The sequence below is a fragment of the Chelon labrosus genome, assembly GCF_963514085.1.
Source record: "Chelon labrosus genome assembly, chromosome: 19".
Lineage (NCBI taxonomy): Eukaryota > Metazoa > Chordata > Actinopteri > Mugiliformes > Mugilidae > Chelon > Chelon labrosus.
This window is the reverse complement of record NC_140352.1, coordinates 1961344-1978453: the sequence shown is the minus strand read 5'-3', so window position 1 is coordinate 1978453 and position 17110 is coordinate 1961344. Positions and strand designations below refer to the sequence as shown.

Sequence of the window (17110 nt, the reverse complement as noted above, 5' to 3'; positions counted from 1 at the left end):
TTGTTGCCCTTTTATTTGTTGAGTCATGGGTTTTGTCCCAGTGCCCCCCTCCTCCCCCCTCCTCCCCCCTCCTCCCCCCTACTCCCCCCTCCAGGCTTGTGCTAATTACAGGATCTATATCCTCCCCCTCACTGCAGCCCTGTGACCAGCTCTGAGCAGCTTGTTTCATGTCTGGAACCAAACTCTGGACCTTAACACAGCGGTTAGAACACTAGAGTCAGAGAGCATGTAGAACGTGTCTAGAAGGAGCGACGGGACGAGTTGGAAAGAAGAACGAGTGGAGGGAAATGGGATGATGGCACGCTTGAGGTCGGATGATTACAGAGTGGCTTTGAAAGTATCTGAATGTAGGGAAGAGAAAGAAGAGGAGAGACGTAGAAAGGTGGAGGAATGAACATGGGAAATGTTTATAGGATTAGGAGGCAGAGCTGGGACGGGGCGGGGTGGGGCAGAGCAGAGCGGGGTGGGGTGGGGGATTGGTCGGGTTTGAGGGGGCACGAGTCGTGTGACCAGAGGCACATTTAAAGCCTATGGGTCTCTGTGGGCCGGATTCAGAGGCTGCACTGTGACAAAACTCATCGAACTCAACAGGATGCCTTCTCCTTCAGGAGCACTTCTTCATTTTTCTAATTTCTTAGAATGATCGAGGACACGTCGAAGCCCCTCACTCAGGTTTCAGTCAGAGCAGGTCTGTGCTTTAACTCTGAACCTGGAAGTAAGACCTGTTATTAAGGTTATGTAGCTTCACTGGGACGTGACGGCCTCCTAATTAAACAAGATAATATTTATTCTTTAGTTCCTCCTTTATTTATTTAACACGACCTTCCTAGTGTTAGGTCAATCATGTGAAGTCTTTTCTCTCCAGACTTTATACCTGTGCCATTGTTAGATGGACTAAATACAGTACGTCAGGTTCTTCTGACAGCGAGGGTAGACTAGCTGAGCTTTAGTGGATCCTCACAGAACAGGGACAAGATAAAAGTCCAGCTTGGACTCAGCTGCAGCGTGTCCCGGTCCTCGGTTTGGAGACCTCGGGGCAGTTTGCTGTCCGCCTGCCGCCGCTCTGCTGCTGTTGGCACGAGAGACGGGGCCGCTGGCCTCGGAGCCGACGGGACGGCGATGTGAGCTGGCATTCCTCACGTCCTGCAAGTGCCAATGAGGCTTTCCTTTGTGTGTCTGTGCGCCACCATTCCTCCCATTGTGGCCTGAAATGACCCACACATTCACTTCAACTGTACGCGCATCATTCCAGCTGTCATCGGTTCACTTGGTCCTTGAACGCAACGTTTTCCTGTTCTGTTTTAGTTTATTTTTTTTATTTTTTTTATTATTGTTGCTTATGGTTGATGGTTCAAACAACTGTGAACGGGATGGAGACTGATCCGTCGGCTAAAAGAATAAAAAGCAACGACTGTTTGGAAGACGCCTGGTCCTGGTCTCTGTTCACTGAGGGAAGACAACTGTTTGTTTCTGTCCTCTGCATCCCTTCATCCCCTCATCCCTTCATCCCCTCATCCCTTCATCCCCTCATCCCCTCATCCCTTCATCCCTTCATACTCTCATCCCTTCATCCCTTCATCCCCTCATCCCCTCATCCCTTCATCCCCTCACCCCTTCATCCCCTCACCCTTCATCCCCTCATCCCTTCATCCCTTCATCCCCTCATCCCTTCATACTCTCATCCCTTCATCCCTTCATCCCCTCACCCCTTCATCCCCTCACCCCCCTCATCCCTTCATCCCCTCATCCCCTCACCCCCTCACCCCCTCATCCCTTCATCCCCTCATCCCTTCATCCCCTCATCCCCTCATCCCTTCATCCCCTCATCCCCTCATCCCTTCACCCCCTCATCCCTTCATCCCCTCATCCCCTCATCCCCTCATCCCTTCATCCCCTCATACTCACATCCCTTCATCCCCTCACCCCTTCATCCCCTCACCCTTCACCCCCTCACCCCTTCATCCCTTCATCCCCTCATCCCTTCATCCCCTCATCCCTTTATCCCTTCATCCCCTCATCCCTTCACCCCTTCATCCCCTCATCCCCTCATCCCTTCATCCCTTCATCCCCTCATCCCTTCACCCCTTCATCCCCTCATCCCTTCATCCCCTCATCCCCTCATCCCCTCATCCCTTCATCCCCTCATCCCTTCATCCCCTCATCCCCTCATCCCCTCATCCCTTCATCCCTTCATACTCTCATCCCTTCATCCCTTCATCCCCTCATCCCCTCATCCCTTCATCCCCTCACCCCTTCATCCCCTCACCCTTCATCCCCTCATCCCTTCATCCCTTCATCCCCTCATCCCCTCATCCCTTCATACTCTCATCCCTTCATCCCTTCATCCCCTCACCCCTTCATCCCCTCACCCCCCTCATCCCTTCATCCCCTCATCCCCTCACCCCCTCACCCCCTCATCCCTTCATCCCCTCATCCCTTCATCCCCTCATCCCTTCATCCCCTCATCCCCTCATCCCTTCACCCCCTCATCCCTTCATCCCCTCATCCCCTCATCCCCTCATACTCACATCCCTTCATCCCCTCACCCCTTCATCCCCTCACCCTTCACCCCCTCACCCCTTCATCCCTTCATCCCCTCATCCCTTCATCCCCTCATCCCTTTATCCCTTCATCCCCTCATCCCTTCACCCCTTCATCCCCTCATCCCCTCATCCCTTCATCCCTTCATCCCCTCATCCCTTCACCCCTTCATCCCCTCATCCCTTCATCCCCTCATCCCCTCATCCCTTCATCCCCTCATCCCTTCACCCCCTCATCCCTTCATCCCCTCATCCCCTCATCCCCTCATCCCTTCATCCCCTCATACTCACATCCCTTCATCCCCTCACCCCTTCATCCCCTCACCCTTCACCCCCTCACCCCTTCATCCCTTCATCCCCTCATCCCTTCATCCCCTCATCCCTTTATCCCTTTATCCCTTCATCCCCTCATCCCTTCACCCCTTCATCCCCTCATCCCCTCATCCCCTCATCCCCTCATCCCTTCACCCCTTCATCCCCTCATCCCTTCATCCCCTCATCCCCTCATCCCCTCATCCCTTCATCCCCTCATCCCTTCACCCCTTCATCCCTTCATCCCCTCATCCCTTCATCCCCTCATCCCCTCATCCCTTCATCCCTTCATCCCCTCATCCCCTCATCCCTTCATCCCCTCATCCCCTCATCCCTTCATCCCTCGCTCTCTCTCTCTCAGACCGTAACTCTTCAACCACGTCTCAACTAACTGGAATCCAGATCTTGAGCCAAACCAGAAATGATTTAACGACTCTTTCTAAACATTTAATTGCAAAGATTTTAATTCCTGAAATGTTTGTGGAGCTGGTTCTCAGAAAGAGAAGTTTGACCACAACGTTTCCTAATGAAGTGCTCCTCCTCCTCTGAGCTGCTACCATGGTGATTATACACCGATCAGGGATAACATTATGACCTAATATTGTGAACGGTATGGTGTCTCTGACCGCCTCCACCTGACTCCACCCAACTACCGGATGATTCAAAAATGGTCACAGAGGTGGAGGCGTGGGTGGAGCTGAGGACACCTGTGAGGTCACCCACCTGTCACTCAAAGCAGCCACGCCCCCTAATTCTAGGAACCATTTAAAGTCAGGCGACTTCTGTAAAAACTGTCCCGTGCCCCAGACTGTAAACATGTTTATTTCTGCTTTTAAGTTGGAAGTTACTCTTCAGTTATACACCGATCAGCCATAACATTATGACCACCTTCCTACTATTGTGTAGGTGACTCATCAGAGAATGGACATTGGGGGGGGGGGCTTTGAGGGGAGGGGCCTCTGGATCATCCCACAGATACTTGATCAGTTTGGGATCTAGTGAATTTAGAGGCCAGGTCAACACCTTGTGCTGTTCTTCATGTTTTTTTTTTAGTTGTTCCTAAAGTGTTTTTGTGTGTGAGTCTGTGTCAGGCTGCTGCCAGGCACCCCCACCCCATGGTGGGGGTGCCTGGCAGCAGCCATCCCCAGCAGGATGGCAGTGTCTGGTCTAGGTGGGTGCTACATGTCTAAGTAACATCCACACCAGTGAATGCCAGGTCCAGAAGTTTCCCAGCAGAACATTGAACTATCACAAGATGTTATTCACTTCTCTGGTCATAATGTTGTGGCTGATCGGTGCACATCTGGAACAATGTCCAGAGCCGACCCACTTCTTCCTCCTCTTTCACCCTCCAGCACTTCCTCCTAGTGACCGGTGGTGTGCACTGAATCGTGTCTCTCCCCTCGCGATGAGTTTCCTTTCTTCTCTCAGAGGAAACCCCCAGAGCGCCGCGACGTCTGCTGACTCTCTCTCGGCTCGGAGGCCCCGTCCTGAGCGAGTGAGTTCAGCCGGCGTGTCCCTGCATGTGGACCTACGTTAACATGTGTGTGTGTCGCTGGGCCGCTGTGGTTCAGGGTCTCCACACATTGTGAACATTTCAGAGCTGCCTGCTCATGTCTAACTAACTTTACTGCTGCCCCACCGTTCACACACCCGCCCCCTCCTCATGCTGTGGAGTGGAAGCAGAGAGGGGTGGAGGGGGTTGACCGATTGCCAGCAGCTGTTGCTCATTTCACAATGGTCCCGCCCATACAGTGCCGAGGCTGGCAGTGCAGAGCTACACACTAGATGAGCAGCAGCAGCTTGAAGGAGGAGGAGGACGCTGAGGATCTCCGGTCGGTGAGACGAGCTTTGTTTGGCTTCAGCTTCACATTCAGAGAGATTTCTGCCTCTGTTAGACGAGACACCAGAGCAGCAGCAGTATTACTAGTCCCCTGAGTGAAGGAAGAAGGACTGACTCATGGTTTCTCACAGTCTAATGCATGTGGTGTTCTCGTGTTCTGCTCTGACTCTTTGTCAGACGCCTTAAAGATGTTTATTTGTTCAAGTAGGAAACGGCTGAGGAGTTTCAGAGACGTGGAGTTTATCAGTGGATCAGAGCAACACATTCTTTCCATTCCCCTTTTAGCCTGAGCCCAGAGGACCTTCTCTCCCCGGCCTGGGAGGCTGTGTCACTCAGACCGTCGGCCGAGCCGTTATGTTTGTCATTTTCCGGGTCTGAGGATCGACGGGAGTTTAGAGAACAGCTCCAGACTTGACTTCAGAGCAGATCTCAGCGGCTGGCCTCAGGCTGAGTTTATTGCATGACTTACAGATAGGTGAGAGTTGGAGAGAGGGCTGGTGCTCAGAGCGTACGCTAATGGCTTCGAGTCGTGGGAAGATCAGTGGAGAAGTTGAGTGGAGCACAGCAATCAGACAGATTAGAAGAAGTTTCCTGTAGAGTTTGTGGCTTCCTGTGTTGCTCAGGCTTTCTCTGCTGAGCTCAGTGTGTCGTGTTTGTCGAGAGAAAACAATGAGAGGAGGGAAATAAAAGGCAGGATGTAAAAGGATATGAATATCGTGACCCTGCCTTGTGTTCAGGGGCATGACTTTCATTAAAAAGGGATTATTCTGCGCTCTGAAGATAAGGTTTCCCTCCTGAGTCTCTGCCATCGCTCCAACTCTCCATCTCCCTCCCTCTGTAGTTGTGTTGAGAGGAGCCCAGAGAGGAGCCCAGAGAGGAGCCCGGATCCTGTTAATTAAACCCCGCGCCATCACAATCAACGCTCCACCTGAGCGGGACGGCCGCCGCCTCCTCATGCCCCTGCAGACGGAGCGCAGGGCTAGGCGAGCACACGCAGCCTGCCGGAGGGACTCGCTCTCACCGTGACGGGGATGGCGCTGGCGAGGAGGCTGCTGGTCGGCGTGCTGGCCATCATCTTCGTGCTGGGCGCCTACGTCGTGTGTCTGAACCTGGAGTGGCCCCTGTCCTGCTCCAACGACCCTCTGCGGTGTTTCCGTGGCTTCGTGCACAACATTAACAGGTGAGCGCACACGGTTAAACTTCAGACTTTTGTTTATGGTTTCACCTGCTGAGATTCAAGAAAGAACATTCAGTATTTAATTAGGTTGAAATCTGCTTTAGGGCAAACTGATCAAGGATGCAGCATAAATAAGAACACATCTAAGATCAATAACATGCTGCTGAATTATTAGAAATGTAAATTAAAGTTGCAGAAACACTTCTTTCTTCCAGATCACACCCTAACACGTCATATGTCACTTCTATGTTTGGTGGATGTTTTCTTCCTGTTGAAGTGTTTGTTCACCCAAGTATCACCTAAAGAGCGACGTTCTCCTCCAGAACCTCTTCTCTTTACCTCGTTCCACTCGAAACACGCTGCACGTTCAGAAGCGTTCGTCCTCGACATCTGTAGAACATCAGGAGAGCGGCAGATAAAAGTCAACAGACGGTCTGCACGCGTGACGAGGAAACATGAGCCACGTCTAGTAATAAAACCTCATATACACAAAAATGAAGCTTCCCATAATGCACCTCAGTGGCCTCTCCTCTGCGTTCACGTCGTACTAAATTATCAGGATGCTCAAGGTTTAAAGGCGCTGGAGTCATTTTGAGCTGCATAAACCTTAAAATGTCCAGAGCGTTAACATCCTGTCAGACTTCACTCTCCTCCTCTCTTGACCTGAACTTGACTTAAATGAAGCTCAGGTCGATTTGCTGCTAATGATTTGTGTTTTTATCTTGACTCACGGAACAAAGGAGTCTAAAGATGACTAGTGTGACTGATTAATCCCCAGACATCTATGAACAGACCATGAGGCTCTTTAACTTCTACTTGACATTAGGCGACTTCATTTCCCAGCATCCAGGGGAGGATTCAAGTCGTAGCCGTGAACCAGGACGGGGTTGAAGGGTTAAACTCTTAGATCATGAGTGGTATGAAGAGTTTTGTGTAACCAGCACTTATCCCCCCCCCCCGCCCCCCACTTGTATCATTGTGGTTTCAACAAAGGAGCCACACAGCGCTCGGGCTGCACTAATGAAAAAAATCCCCCGGAGTTATTCCACTGGAGGTGGTCTCTCTCTCTCTCCCTCTCTCTCTCTCTCTCTCTCTCCCTCTCTCTCTCTCCCTCTCCGTCCCACACACGTATGTGAAATGTAAGCTGTGTCGGGACGGGCGGCGCTCCAGCGGCTCCATCTACTGATGCATTAAGTGGAGGGGGGAGAAACGGGAGGGCGGCCGTTTCTCTGAGGTTTGTTTCAGACACTAAATGTCACGTTTGGAGCTCGCAGGCTTTTCCTCCTGAACGCTGCCCTGGAATCTGAATACCGGCCAAAAAAACAAACACCACGTTAGAAAAGGAAATAGAGTAGGTCCTCTGGAGTGTCAGCTTTGTCTCTGACATCATTTAGTGTCTCCTATGGGTCGTTGTGTCTCTCTAGTTGTTTTGTGTCTTTGTATTTTCACCTCGTCATCTAACGGGTCTGGTGTCTCTGAACATTTTGAGTGTCTTTGTGGACAGTTTTGGTCTCTCTGTGGTCATTATGTAAAGATAAAGAGCGTCTTGGTGATTGTTTTGTACTTTTTTTAAAAATTATTTTTACTCTGAAACTAGAAACCGAGCCCTTCCTGTTGAAGCAGCAGCAGCAGCAGCAGCAGCAGCAGCAGCTCTTTGTCTGGTCAGGTCGTGTGTTTCAGGGTACTTCCTGAACTGACGTCCTCTCTCTACATTTGCTCTTTATTGTGAGCTGGTAACTGAGTTTTAACGGTTCGCTGACCGCACATCAGCAGCTCGCTCGGTGTCGGAGCACAGCTTCCTTATCGCTGTGCAAACATTCAGTTTGCATATCTCTTAACGTCTCAGCTCAGAGACGGGACACACAAATGGGAAGTGAAATCATAAGTGAAAGTGTTATGGTGTTTGTAAATCATTTTAATGTCTGATCCAGTTTAGTCGGTTTAGCTTCATCCTCCATCTAATGAGACTAAACCAACAGTTTTTATGGACAATAAGGAGCCTGAGAACAGTCACCTGGTGTCACCTGAAGGTTGATGAGCAGACGTCCACTGAGCTCATGTTTTATTTGTCAAACAGAAGGTGACAGCTTAGACTCCTCCAGCTTTAACTTTTATTAGATTTACATTCAGAGCTGATGAAACTAACCGTTGAGCTCTTCAGTTTCATCCTGAATCAGTTTATTTATTAGTTACGCTCCCATCTCTCCGACACAGTCACACAGAATGATTGTGTTCCAGTTATAAACTTTATTAAAGGCTGTTTAAACCTTCACTACTTTACTCCTACAAGTGTTTAATGTTTATACCGCTGGCATCTGGTTCACACTGCGTCTGAACACATGCCTGTTTTATTCCCTGTCAGTGTAAAAAGACAAACTGGGTTAATTTGGCACCGACACAGACGGAGCCGGTTTGTTTTATTTCACATTTCATGCTCCGTTCTTGTTGTTGTGCAGCAGTGACACATGAAGACGGAGCAGCGGGAGATGATGATGGTTCAGAGGGAACGTTTCCTGCATGCAGGCCTCTAATGGACTTAATAAAATGTTCCAGGAGCTAATTCCAGAGTTTCCTTTTCAGTCACACCAGACAGAAACATTTTAAAATGATTCATTATCAGGAAGCTTTCCGTCTTCATGTAGTTTAGTTTGACTTCTCATTTCCCTGAGTCTCACACGGAGACATTCATGGAAGTAAAGTCTCAAACTTATTTTTGTCCCTAAATGTTGTCCTGTCTCGTCCACAGCCCTCCTGACAGAAAGACCAGCTCAGTCCAGTGGACCCAGCCTCCCCCGACCTCCCCCCCACCCCGGGACCGAGTCTCCCAGCCCCCAGCTTTAAAGACTCAAACAGCCCCCACCACGAAGCCTCGAGAGACGCCACCAAACAGAGTCTTGGAAGCCTCCGAGTCCAGATCCAGGTCTGATGCTGCAGATAAAGTGGCCACAGCCCCGCCCACTCACGCAGCCCCGCCCACTCACGCAGCCCCGCCCATCCAGGCAGCCGCGCCCACAGAGCCCCCCTTCATCGGAGACACGTACATGAGTGAAGACGTCCGTCCACAAACGGTGAGTCAGGCTGAAAATGAAAGGTTATCAAAGAAGTGAAGTCTGAAATAACATTTAGACTCAGGTGATGAAGTTTCAGAGTAAGGTGACGGTTACAGGATGTCGTTGTTTAATCTCAGCCAGAGTCAGAAAACGGTTTAGGGTTAACCAGGATGAAAAGGTAGCCAAATAAGTTGACATGTCCTCAGTCTGTTTTCTTTTTGGTTTCACTGAACCACAGAGCAGCTTCAGAGACCCACCAAACGTCCCAGGATCTTTTTTAGTTCCAGTAACACTCATCCAAGTCGTGGTCTAGCCACAAAACAAAGCCGGATCAAAGGCAACAGGACTTGTTGGGTTTCTTCAAGATGTTTCATCCAAGTAGCTTCTTCAGTTCTTACGCGAAACGTCAAGAGATCCAGCAGCTGCCTTCTGTCTCGGCTCGTCTGTTTTGACCAACCAGTCAGATTTGTCTCCTCCACCGTGACAATCAATGAGCCAGAGCTTCTCTTTCTCATGTCGCATGTTTCATCTTGTTGTTTTGCGTCAAAGCTCAGTGAAGGAATCAACTCGTTTGAAGTGGTAGGTTCTTAGTGCTCAGGACTAGTCTGGTTCCTCTGGTAGAAAGACAGTCTGAGGAAAATCTGAAAACTAATCTGCGGGTGATGTTAATCAGAACAACTTCCTCCAGCTACAGGAGACTCTGGTCTTGTGAAACCTAAACTCTCCACTAGTCATTTAAAGCTGAACCACAAGTTGCGTCACCGTATTTATTTTTTGGATAAACCATGACCTTATTATTATAAGACATAACAGGGGTCATATGGACAGTTTTCTTTTGAATTTCTGCCACAATAGCAATAAAAAAGGTATAAAAATAGACAACTCTACTATTGTGCACGTTATAAAATCCATAAAACCATTGACATTTACAGCTGAGCACTTCAAGGAAACGTCTTCTAGAAACACAACAAGTCCAGATTACCTTGTTTTTTTGGATGAACCATGACCCAGAGGACCGAGAACCTTCAGGAAAGGCAGAATAAATTAAATCATTTATCAGAATAAAAACTTATTTTATGGTAGAACTTCCCACCTCTTTATGTTTTGTGATATTAGTTGGACACAAGTAGTTTGAAAACGTCCCTGCATGCTCTGAAAAATCTATATTTTTTTTCAATTTAGATATTTTTTTTTATTCTAGATTCTTAAAGATTAAAGGATAACGTGAATTATATTCTGTTTTATTTTCACTGTAAGAAATAAAGATGACCCTGCGTCAGCGTCTGTGGCAGCAGACCGGTTCAGATCAGAACTAGTTCATAGTAACAGCTGGTCGCCGTCATTTTTAGAAAACTCAAACAAGAAGAAGCTTGAGTGAGAGTTTGTTTGGGACCATTTCTCTGCAGTGGGTTAAAACAAACTGTTCAGGATTAATGACGTTCATGACGGAGGAACACTGATGAGTTTTAATGGCGACACTGGCAGAAAGAAGAGAGACTGTAGACGTGGGAGGCGAGGGGAGGCAGCAGGTATTAAACATGTGTCACCTGCTCTGGTTTATCATCTGCAGACCATGAGGCTGTCACACACGTCTGGTTTTCGTCAGACTCCAGACTCACCGCTCAGAGAGCTCAGTCTTTCCGTTAGTGAATGTTTAATGGAAAACCGTCTGCAGAGACAAATATCAGAGGACGAATTATTCCTCCACGTCTTTGAACGCCTCACGCTGAGAGACATCCTGAGTTTAATGCAATAATAAGCCCATGTGGTGAATCACGGTCTTTTTCCTGCTGCACTCTCTGCAAATAAGGAGCTTTTATTTGTGGAGAAATTAGTCAAAATTACATTAAGAGGCACTTAATGGTAGAGGGTAATGGAACAAGGTTGGATTAAAGAAAACAAAGCCCTGTGAAATCCTGATTTTTAAAGATATGCTGTTGAGTAAAGACCATCTGTAGCTCTGGGCTGCTGGAGCAGACTAAATACATTTAACTAGATAAAGCTGGTGATCTGGAGAAACCTTCAGAGATAGAACTAAGACAGCTGGGCTGGTTGGGTTCTCACAGGTGTTCCATCCTGGGCTGGTTGGGTTCTCACAGGTGTTTCATCCTGGGCTGGTTGGGTTCTCACAGGTGTTTCATCCTGGGCTGGTTGGGTTCTCACAGGTGTTCCATCCTGGGCTGGTTGGGTTCTCACAGGTGTTCCATCCTGGGCTGGTGTTCCATCCTGGTAGATTCTTCTGTTCTAATGACCGATGAGAAGCAGGAGGTTTATAGAGAATGTCTGTGGGTGTTGACAACTGAGATCTGAGCTCCTCTACTACTTCTTCTTCTTCTACTTCTTCTACTTCTTATTCTTCTTCTGCTTCTTGTACTTCTCCTTCTTCTGCTTCTTGTACTTCTTGTTCTTCTTCTGCTTCTTCTACTTCTTTTACCTCTTCTTTTACTTGCACTTCTTCTTCTTCTACTTATTCCACTACTTGTACTTCTTGTTCTTGTACTTCTTGTTCTTTTTCTACTTTTTCTTCTTCTACTTCTACTTCTGCTACTTCTACTACTTCTTCTTCTACTTCTACATGTGTTTAATGTTTACCTTTAATAATTTCTCAAACCTCCACCCCTCGTCGTTGGCGCTGGTCTTTATAAACACCAGATAATCACCCCGGCCGTGGACATGGAGGTTCAGACTGATGTTGTTATTTCCTGCCGAGTGGAACTAAAGCCTCAGAATGGATGTTACTCAGGAAACGATACTTGTGTTGATAACGCCTCCGCTGCCTTATCTGCCTCCCACAGACCTGCCCTGACGGCATCCGAGGTCGGGTCAGAGCCAGTGAATTTAGTGGGCGGTTCCTGGAGGCCGTCCCAGTCCTGCAGTGGGCCAAACATGTGACTCCTGAGCAGCACCACCGTCTGAGCCGCTACCCTGGAGCCCACGGCTGGGGAGGCATCGATTACAAGAGTGAGCTTCATCATCATCATTATTGTTATTATTTTATATTGTTTTCCTTTTTCCCAGTTCATTTACTTTTTGTTTTACATTTATTTTCTAATTTATTTTCCAAACTCATTTTAGTTCGGGGCCACAAACTGCCCAGTCTGGTCTCAAGGGGCGAGACCAGTAATAATAATAACCTAGCATAGCGGTTATATTCACTGAAGTAATGCAGTCTTCTATGTAATTGTTCACATTTTGCAAATTCATGCTGCGGCCCAGATTAGACACTCTGGTGGGCCGCTTTTGGCCCATGGGCCATATGTTTGACACCTGTGTCTTAGACTCTTCAGGTGTTTAGATTTTTATTCATCATGAACAGAAAACGGTTCCAGACCTCGAGCCACAGATCCTTAATATCAGCGTCGTAGAGCAGGTCTGGACATCTGCTTCTAGTGTGAGTCAACGATTAACTTCTGAATGAATCTGGACGTTTTCTTTGTCTTCAGCGCTCCAGGACACCCTGTCTGTCCTCAACTCGTCTGCTAACTGGCAGATGTTGGACGACTGGAAGCGTCAAAGCAACGGATCCAAGTGCAGCCGCTGTGCTGTGGTGGGAAACGGAGGAATACTGAAGGACTCCAAGAAAGGGAGGGAGATCGACGGACATCACTACGTCTTCAGGTAGATCCTGACTCTGGATTGTAAAGTGTCTCTCTGTGTTAGCCCTGTGACAGACTGGAGACCTGTTGTGTTGTTGTGGACTAACAACTCTTCACGTGTCTCTGGTTTACGTCCAGGACCAACGGTGCGATCCTGAAGGGCTTCGAGCAGGACGTGGGCACCCGGACGACTCACTACACCTTCTCCACCAACACGCTGATGAACTCCATGAGGAGCTACGCGGGCGCCGGGTACCGAGGACCCCCCGTGTCCAACGTGAGGACGGCAGCATCGGCTGTTTTAATTCTCTCACGTCTCCAGTTTATCATCTGACAAACAGACGTTCTTCTCCTCAACAGGAAACCAGATACGTCTTCCTGCCGGATCACGACCGGGATTACCTGCTGATGAAGGCGGCGGCGACACACACCGCGGTGGAGAGGGGGCCGGAGCGCTCCAAAGAGTAAGAGACGCCTCAGTGGAGGTTTAGGGTCGTTAGACGGTGGTTTGATCTCTTCCTGTAAAACATTAAGCCTCACAGTGACGCCTCATATCCACCACTACACCATCTACCCTCATCTGTTGTGATTGTTTGTCCGTAGTGACGTTGTGTTTCCTCCTCAGTCCACTGAAGGTCTTTGGAAAGGACGTGTCGGCACAAAACCTGAAGATGTACCACCCTGATTTCGTCCGTTACCTCAGAAACAGGTGAGCGTCTGGTTTGACTGGTTTATTTCAACACGTACGGCTCCTCTGGTAGATCCCAGCGTTCCAGGACATGCTTCTTTTCTTCTTCTGTCTTCACATTGAACTCATGAAAGTCGTCAACACAAAATGTTTTGTTTGGCACGTCAGCTGTGAGTCACGAGGCACCGAGGCTAATGGTTAATGTAGGAAAGACGCAACGAGAGGCTGCTTTCTTCTAACACTTTTACCCCCTGGAAGACAACATAACCCACTAAAGGACAATGTGTCCCCTTTAAAGACCTCCTAGTATCAGGTTTATTGTCATCTCTGGCTCTAGTCAGAGTGAGCTACTGCTGCTGCTGCTGAGGGAAGTTCCCACACAGCGACAGACGTTTAGTCTCCGTGTCCCTGAACGCACCACGGCCTCATTAATGTTTATTTTTATTTCAGATTTCTTCGATCGAACGCTCTGAAAACCAAATATAAGGACATCTACCGTCCGTCCACGGGGGCCGTGATGCTGCTGGCCGCCCTGCACACCTGTGACCAGGTAGGACCCCCCGACTCTCTGCTTTTCATTCCTGTCAGCTGTTTGTTTGTCGTGGGACAGGCTCCGGGGCTTTGCTGTGATTTGAGTTATCAGATCTGCCACCGATGCCCTCACCTCACCTCACCTCACCCAGTCAGCGGCTCCTGTCATCGCTGTCAAAACCTGTTCCTCCTGGAATGAAAATAAGCTTCAAGTCAAAACATGAAGAGCTGTGACTGGAGCTCTGCTTCCACACGTCAGAGGTTTTTCTGTTTAACGGCGGTTTGTGTGTTTTTTCTTTTTGTTGTTCAGGTGAGCGCGTACGGCTTCATGACCCCAGACTTTAAGAACTACTCAGACCACTACTACGACAGCAGCTACCGGCCCGTCGGCTTCTTCATCAACCACGACCTGCGCATGGAGATGAACCTGTGGCAGCAGCTGCACCAGGCGGGCCTCATCCAGCTCTACACCCGCCACTGAACCGGGGGGGTCTGAGACGGGACGAGACTCTGCCCGTCCCGTCTCAGAATGACTCCACAGGACGAGCAAAAGACGTTTTCTTTTCATGAAGGAGACGAGGATTCTGTTATTTAAATGACGGCTGCTGTGATTGGTTGAGGACGGATGGTTCTTATTTATCAGACTGTTTAAATCTTTAGACAGAAATCTAAACGAGGCTTAGTGTGGAGTTTAATCTGGTCAGAGTTGGATGAATCACCGACGGCCGTGGTTCACATCTAAAGACCCAACCGCTCTTTGCTAGCACAGCCATCTAGAGCTTGTTAGCATGCTAACGGTAGCAGCTTTAGTCAGAGTCCGCTCAAATCTCCCAGTTGGAGAAAACTCCTTAAATGTACCAAACAGCTGACGACAGCCAGCGTCTCCTAGTGCCTCCAGACCTGGTTCAAACCCTCAACGTATCACTAGATCAGGTCTGTGATCGTTCTCCAGAGACACCAACATGTCCAACATGAACCCATCGTTCAGAATGAGACGTGGATTTGTCCGTCAGCTGTTAAAGAGGATGAAGGTGAAGCTCTGGAATCTTTAACCAGGAGTCTGAGGAGGAAGATGATGGTTTTAACAACCGTAAAGTTATCTGGGGTAAAACCAGAAAGGAGAAACCGTACAAATTCCTCCAGATACAATAAAACAGCAGATGTAGCCGCGTCTGATTCTTTAACCACATCCTCCTTCCTCCTCACCAGTGCCTTAGTTCTTCTGTTAATGACGGAGTCAGAGACGCAGTGAGGGAGAGACTCACGATACTTTGGGTCAGACGGTTCAGACGGTTCAGAGGGAAGAGGGGCCACAATAACAGATCTAGAATTCTCACCTCTTCCAAATAATTATTATTATTTTTTGTGTGTGTCGTTAAAACCTGCGAAGCCTTGAAAGTTAAACTTCTACCAAATATCGCCTGCAAGTCACCGCTAAGCCGTGTTTACTGGGAGGACTTTAGATCAGACTGACAGAGGGACAAGACGTTTGCTTCAAATGTCCCGTCTGATCAGAGCCCTGCAGGCAGCGGCCGTGGTCTCCTCTGATGTCTCCTCTCTGGAGTTTAATTATTAAGGGACTTAACTTATTTGTTCATGTGTGACTGCAGCGTGACTACGGGAACACTGTGGAGCTCCACTGGACTGTCAGTGCCTTGTTAATGTGAATCAGTGATTTAAAACGGATGCATTTCTGCTTCTCAGCTTTTACTGCAGCTCTGAGACGGAAGGACGATTAAAGAAACCAAAAACACGTCGTCACAAATCAGGGAGTGAACTGTGTTTATACTATTTAACCTGACGTACGTCTTCAAACGGATCCAATCATGAAACACTGACTCGTCTGTTTTCTAACGGTAGTGGAGGAAGAGGAGACGATGCAACTGTTGATTCTGACTTTTTTCTTGTTAATTTCTGTATAAAAGAAGCTGTGATTGAATCTCAGTGTGATTGTGATTTATTTCCTTTGCTCTGACTTTATTTTTACAGGTTCTGTGTAAATGTAGGATTGAGAGGAAAGGAACAAAGAACATGACGACTGTTTAACAAAAACATGTCATTTGTCTGCAGCGAGGCGTTCAGTCCAACACGTCTGACCTCAAGGTCCTTTAAACAGACATCAGTAACTGTCTCATAAAACCTCTTTCTTTCTTTCTGTTCGTACCAAATCACATCGTTTTTCAGGAGCTTGATGATCCTGTGAGATAAAGATACACATGAATATATGAATATCTACGAGGAGGTTTAAATGTCCATGAATTCCAGCCGACAAACGGACGGGATCACGGGTCAGTGATTAGTTTGAGAAGGCAGCGAGCCACAGAGAAAACATTCTTACAGTTCTGAGGTTAGAGACGTTCCATCGGTATGCAGGGCCTCTCTGTCTCTGCTTTTTAAACACAGATGAACCACGGGGCCTCTGGTTTCTTCTCCGTCTCTGAGAGGCAGGGAGGGAGCCACGGAGCCAGATGTGGTCGGGGGGGGGCTGCATCAGGGCGTTAGCAGAGCCACGAGTCAGGCTTCACAGCTCAGCGAAGACGTCATGATTATAAACATCAGCCAACGACAGCAAGACGAGACCTTCAATGACTCAGGAAATGTGGAGTGAAGGGTTTCTGTCTCTGCCACAACATTATGACCACCGACAGGAGAAGTGAATAACATTTAAACCATCTTGTGACAGTTCAGTGTTCTGCTGGGAAACTTCTGGACCTGGCATTCATTGGTGTGGATGTTACTTAGACATGTAGCACCCACCTAGACCAGACCAGGCACCCCCACCCCATAGCAATGACACTCCTTGATGGCAGCAGCCATCCCCAGCAGGATGCAGCCTGACACAGACACACACACAAAAACACTTTAGGAACAACTAAAAAAAACATGAAGAACAGCACAAGGTGTTGACCTGGCCTCCAAATTCACTAGATCCCAAACTGATCAAGTATCTGTGGGACGATCCACAGAGGCCCCTCCCCTCAAAGGCCCCCACTAACAACAGGACACCCTCAGAAGGCCCATGTTAGGCCTCTGATGAGTCACCTACACAAAATTAGGAAGGTGGTCATAATGTTATGGCTGATCAGTATATAACTGAAGAGTAACTTCCAACTTAAAAGCAGAAATAAACATGTTTACAGTCTGGTACACGGAAGAAGTTTTACAGAAGTCACCTGACTTTAAATGATTCCTAGAATTAGGGGGCGTGGCTCCTTTGAGTGACAGGTGGGTGTCCTCACAGGTGTCCCTTAGCTCCACCCACGCCTCCACCTCTGTGACCATTTTTCAATTCAATTTTTCAATGTGTGATAAAAGGAAGGTTGGAGATTGGTCTATAGTTGGCTAAAATATCTGGATCTAGAGTGGCTTTCTT

General features: G+C 48.3%; 1 protein-coding gene across 3 annotated transcripts; it reads left to right on the top strand.

Moving 5' to 3' along the window:
• The first annotated feature begins 3996 nt into the window (after positions 1-3996).
• Positions 3997-15676, top strand: st6galnac (ST6 (alpha-N-acetyl-neuraminyl-2,3-beta-galactosyl-1,3)-N-acetylgalactosaminide alpha-2,6-sialyltransferase). Of its 3 annotated transcripts, none has more exons than XM_084567641.1 (10): positions 3997-4687; positions 5537-5875; positions 8619-8940; positions 11718-11883; positions 12366-12540; positions 12657-12795; positions 12879-12982; positions 13144-13227; positions 13657-13756; positions 14048-15676. In XM_084567641.1, the coding sequence occupies exons 2-10, from the start codon at positions 5727-5729 to the stop codon at positions 14216-14218; spliced, it is 1410 nt and encodes a 469-aa protein (XP_084423767.1). In that variant the 5' UTR covers positions 3997-4687; positions 5537-5726; the 3' UTR covers positions 14219-15676. The 3 variants fall into 3 exon arrangements, with proteins under 3 accessions (XP_084423767.1, XP_084423765.1, XP_084423766.1); XM_084567639.1 differs by having other exon boundaries at positions 3997-4691; XM_084567640.1 differs by having other exon boundaries at positions 3997-5170.
• Positions 15677-17110: the final 1434 nt, after the last annotated feature.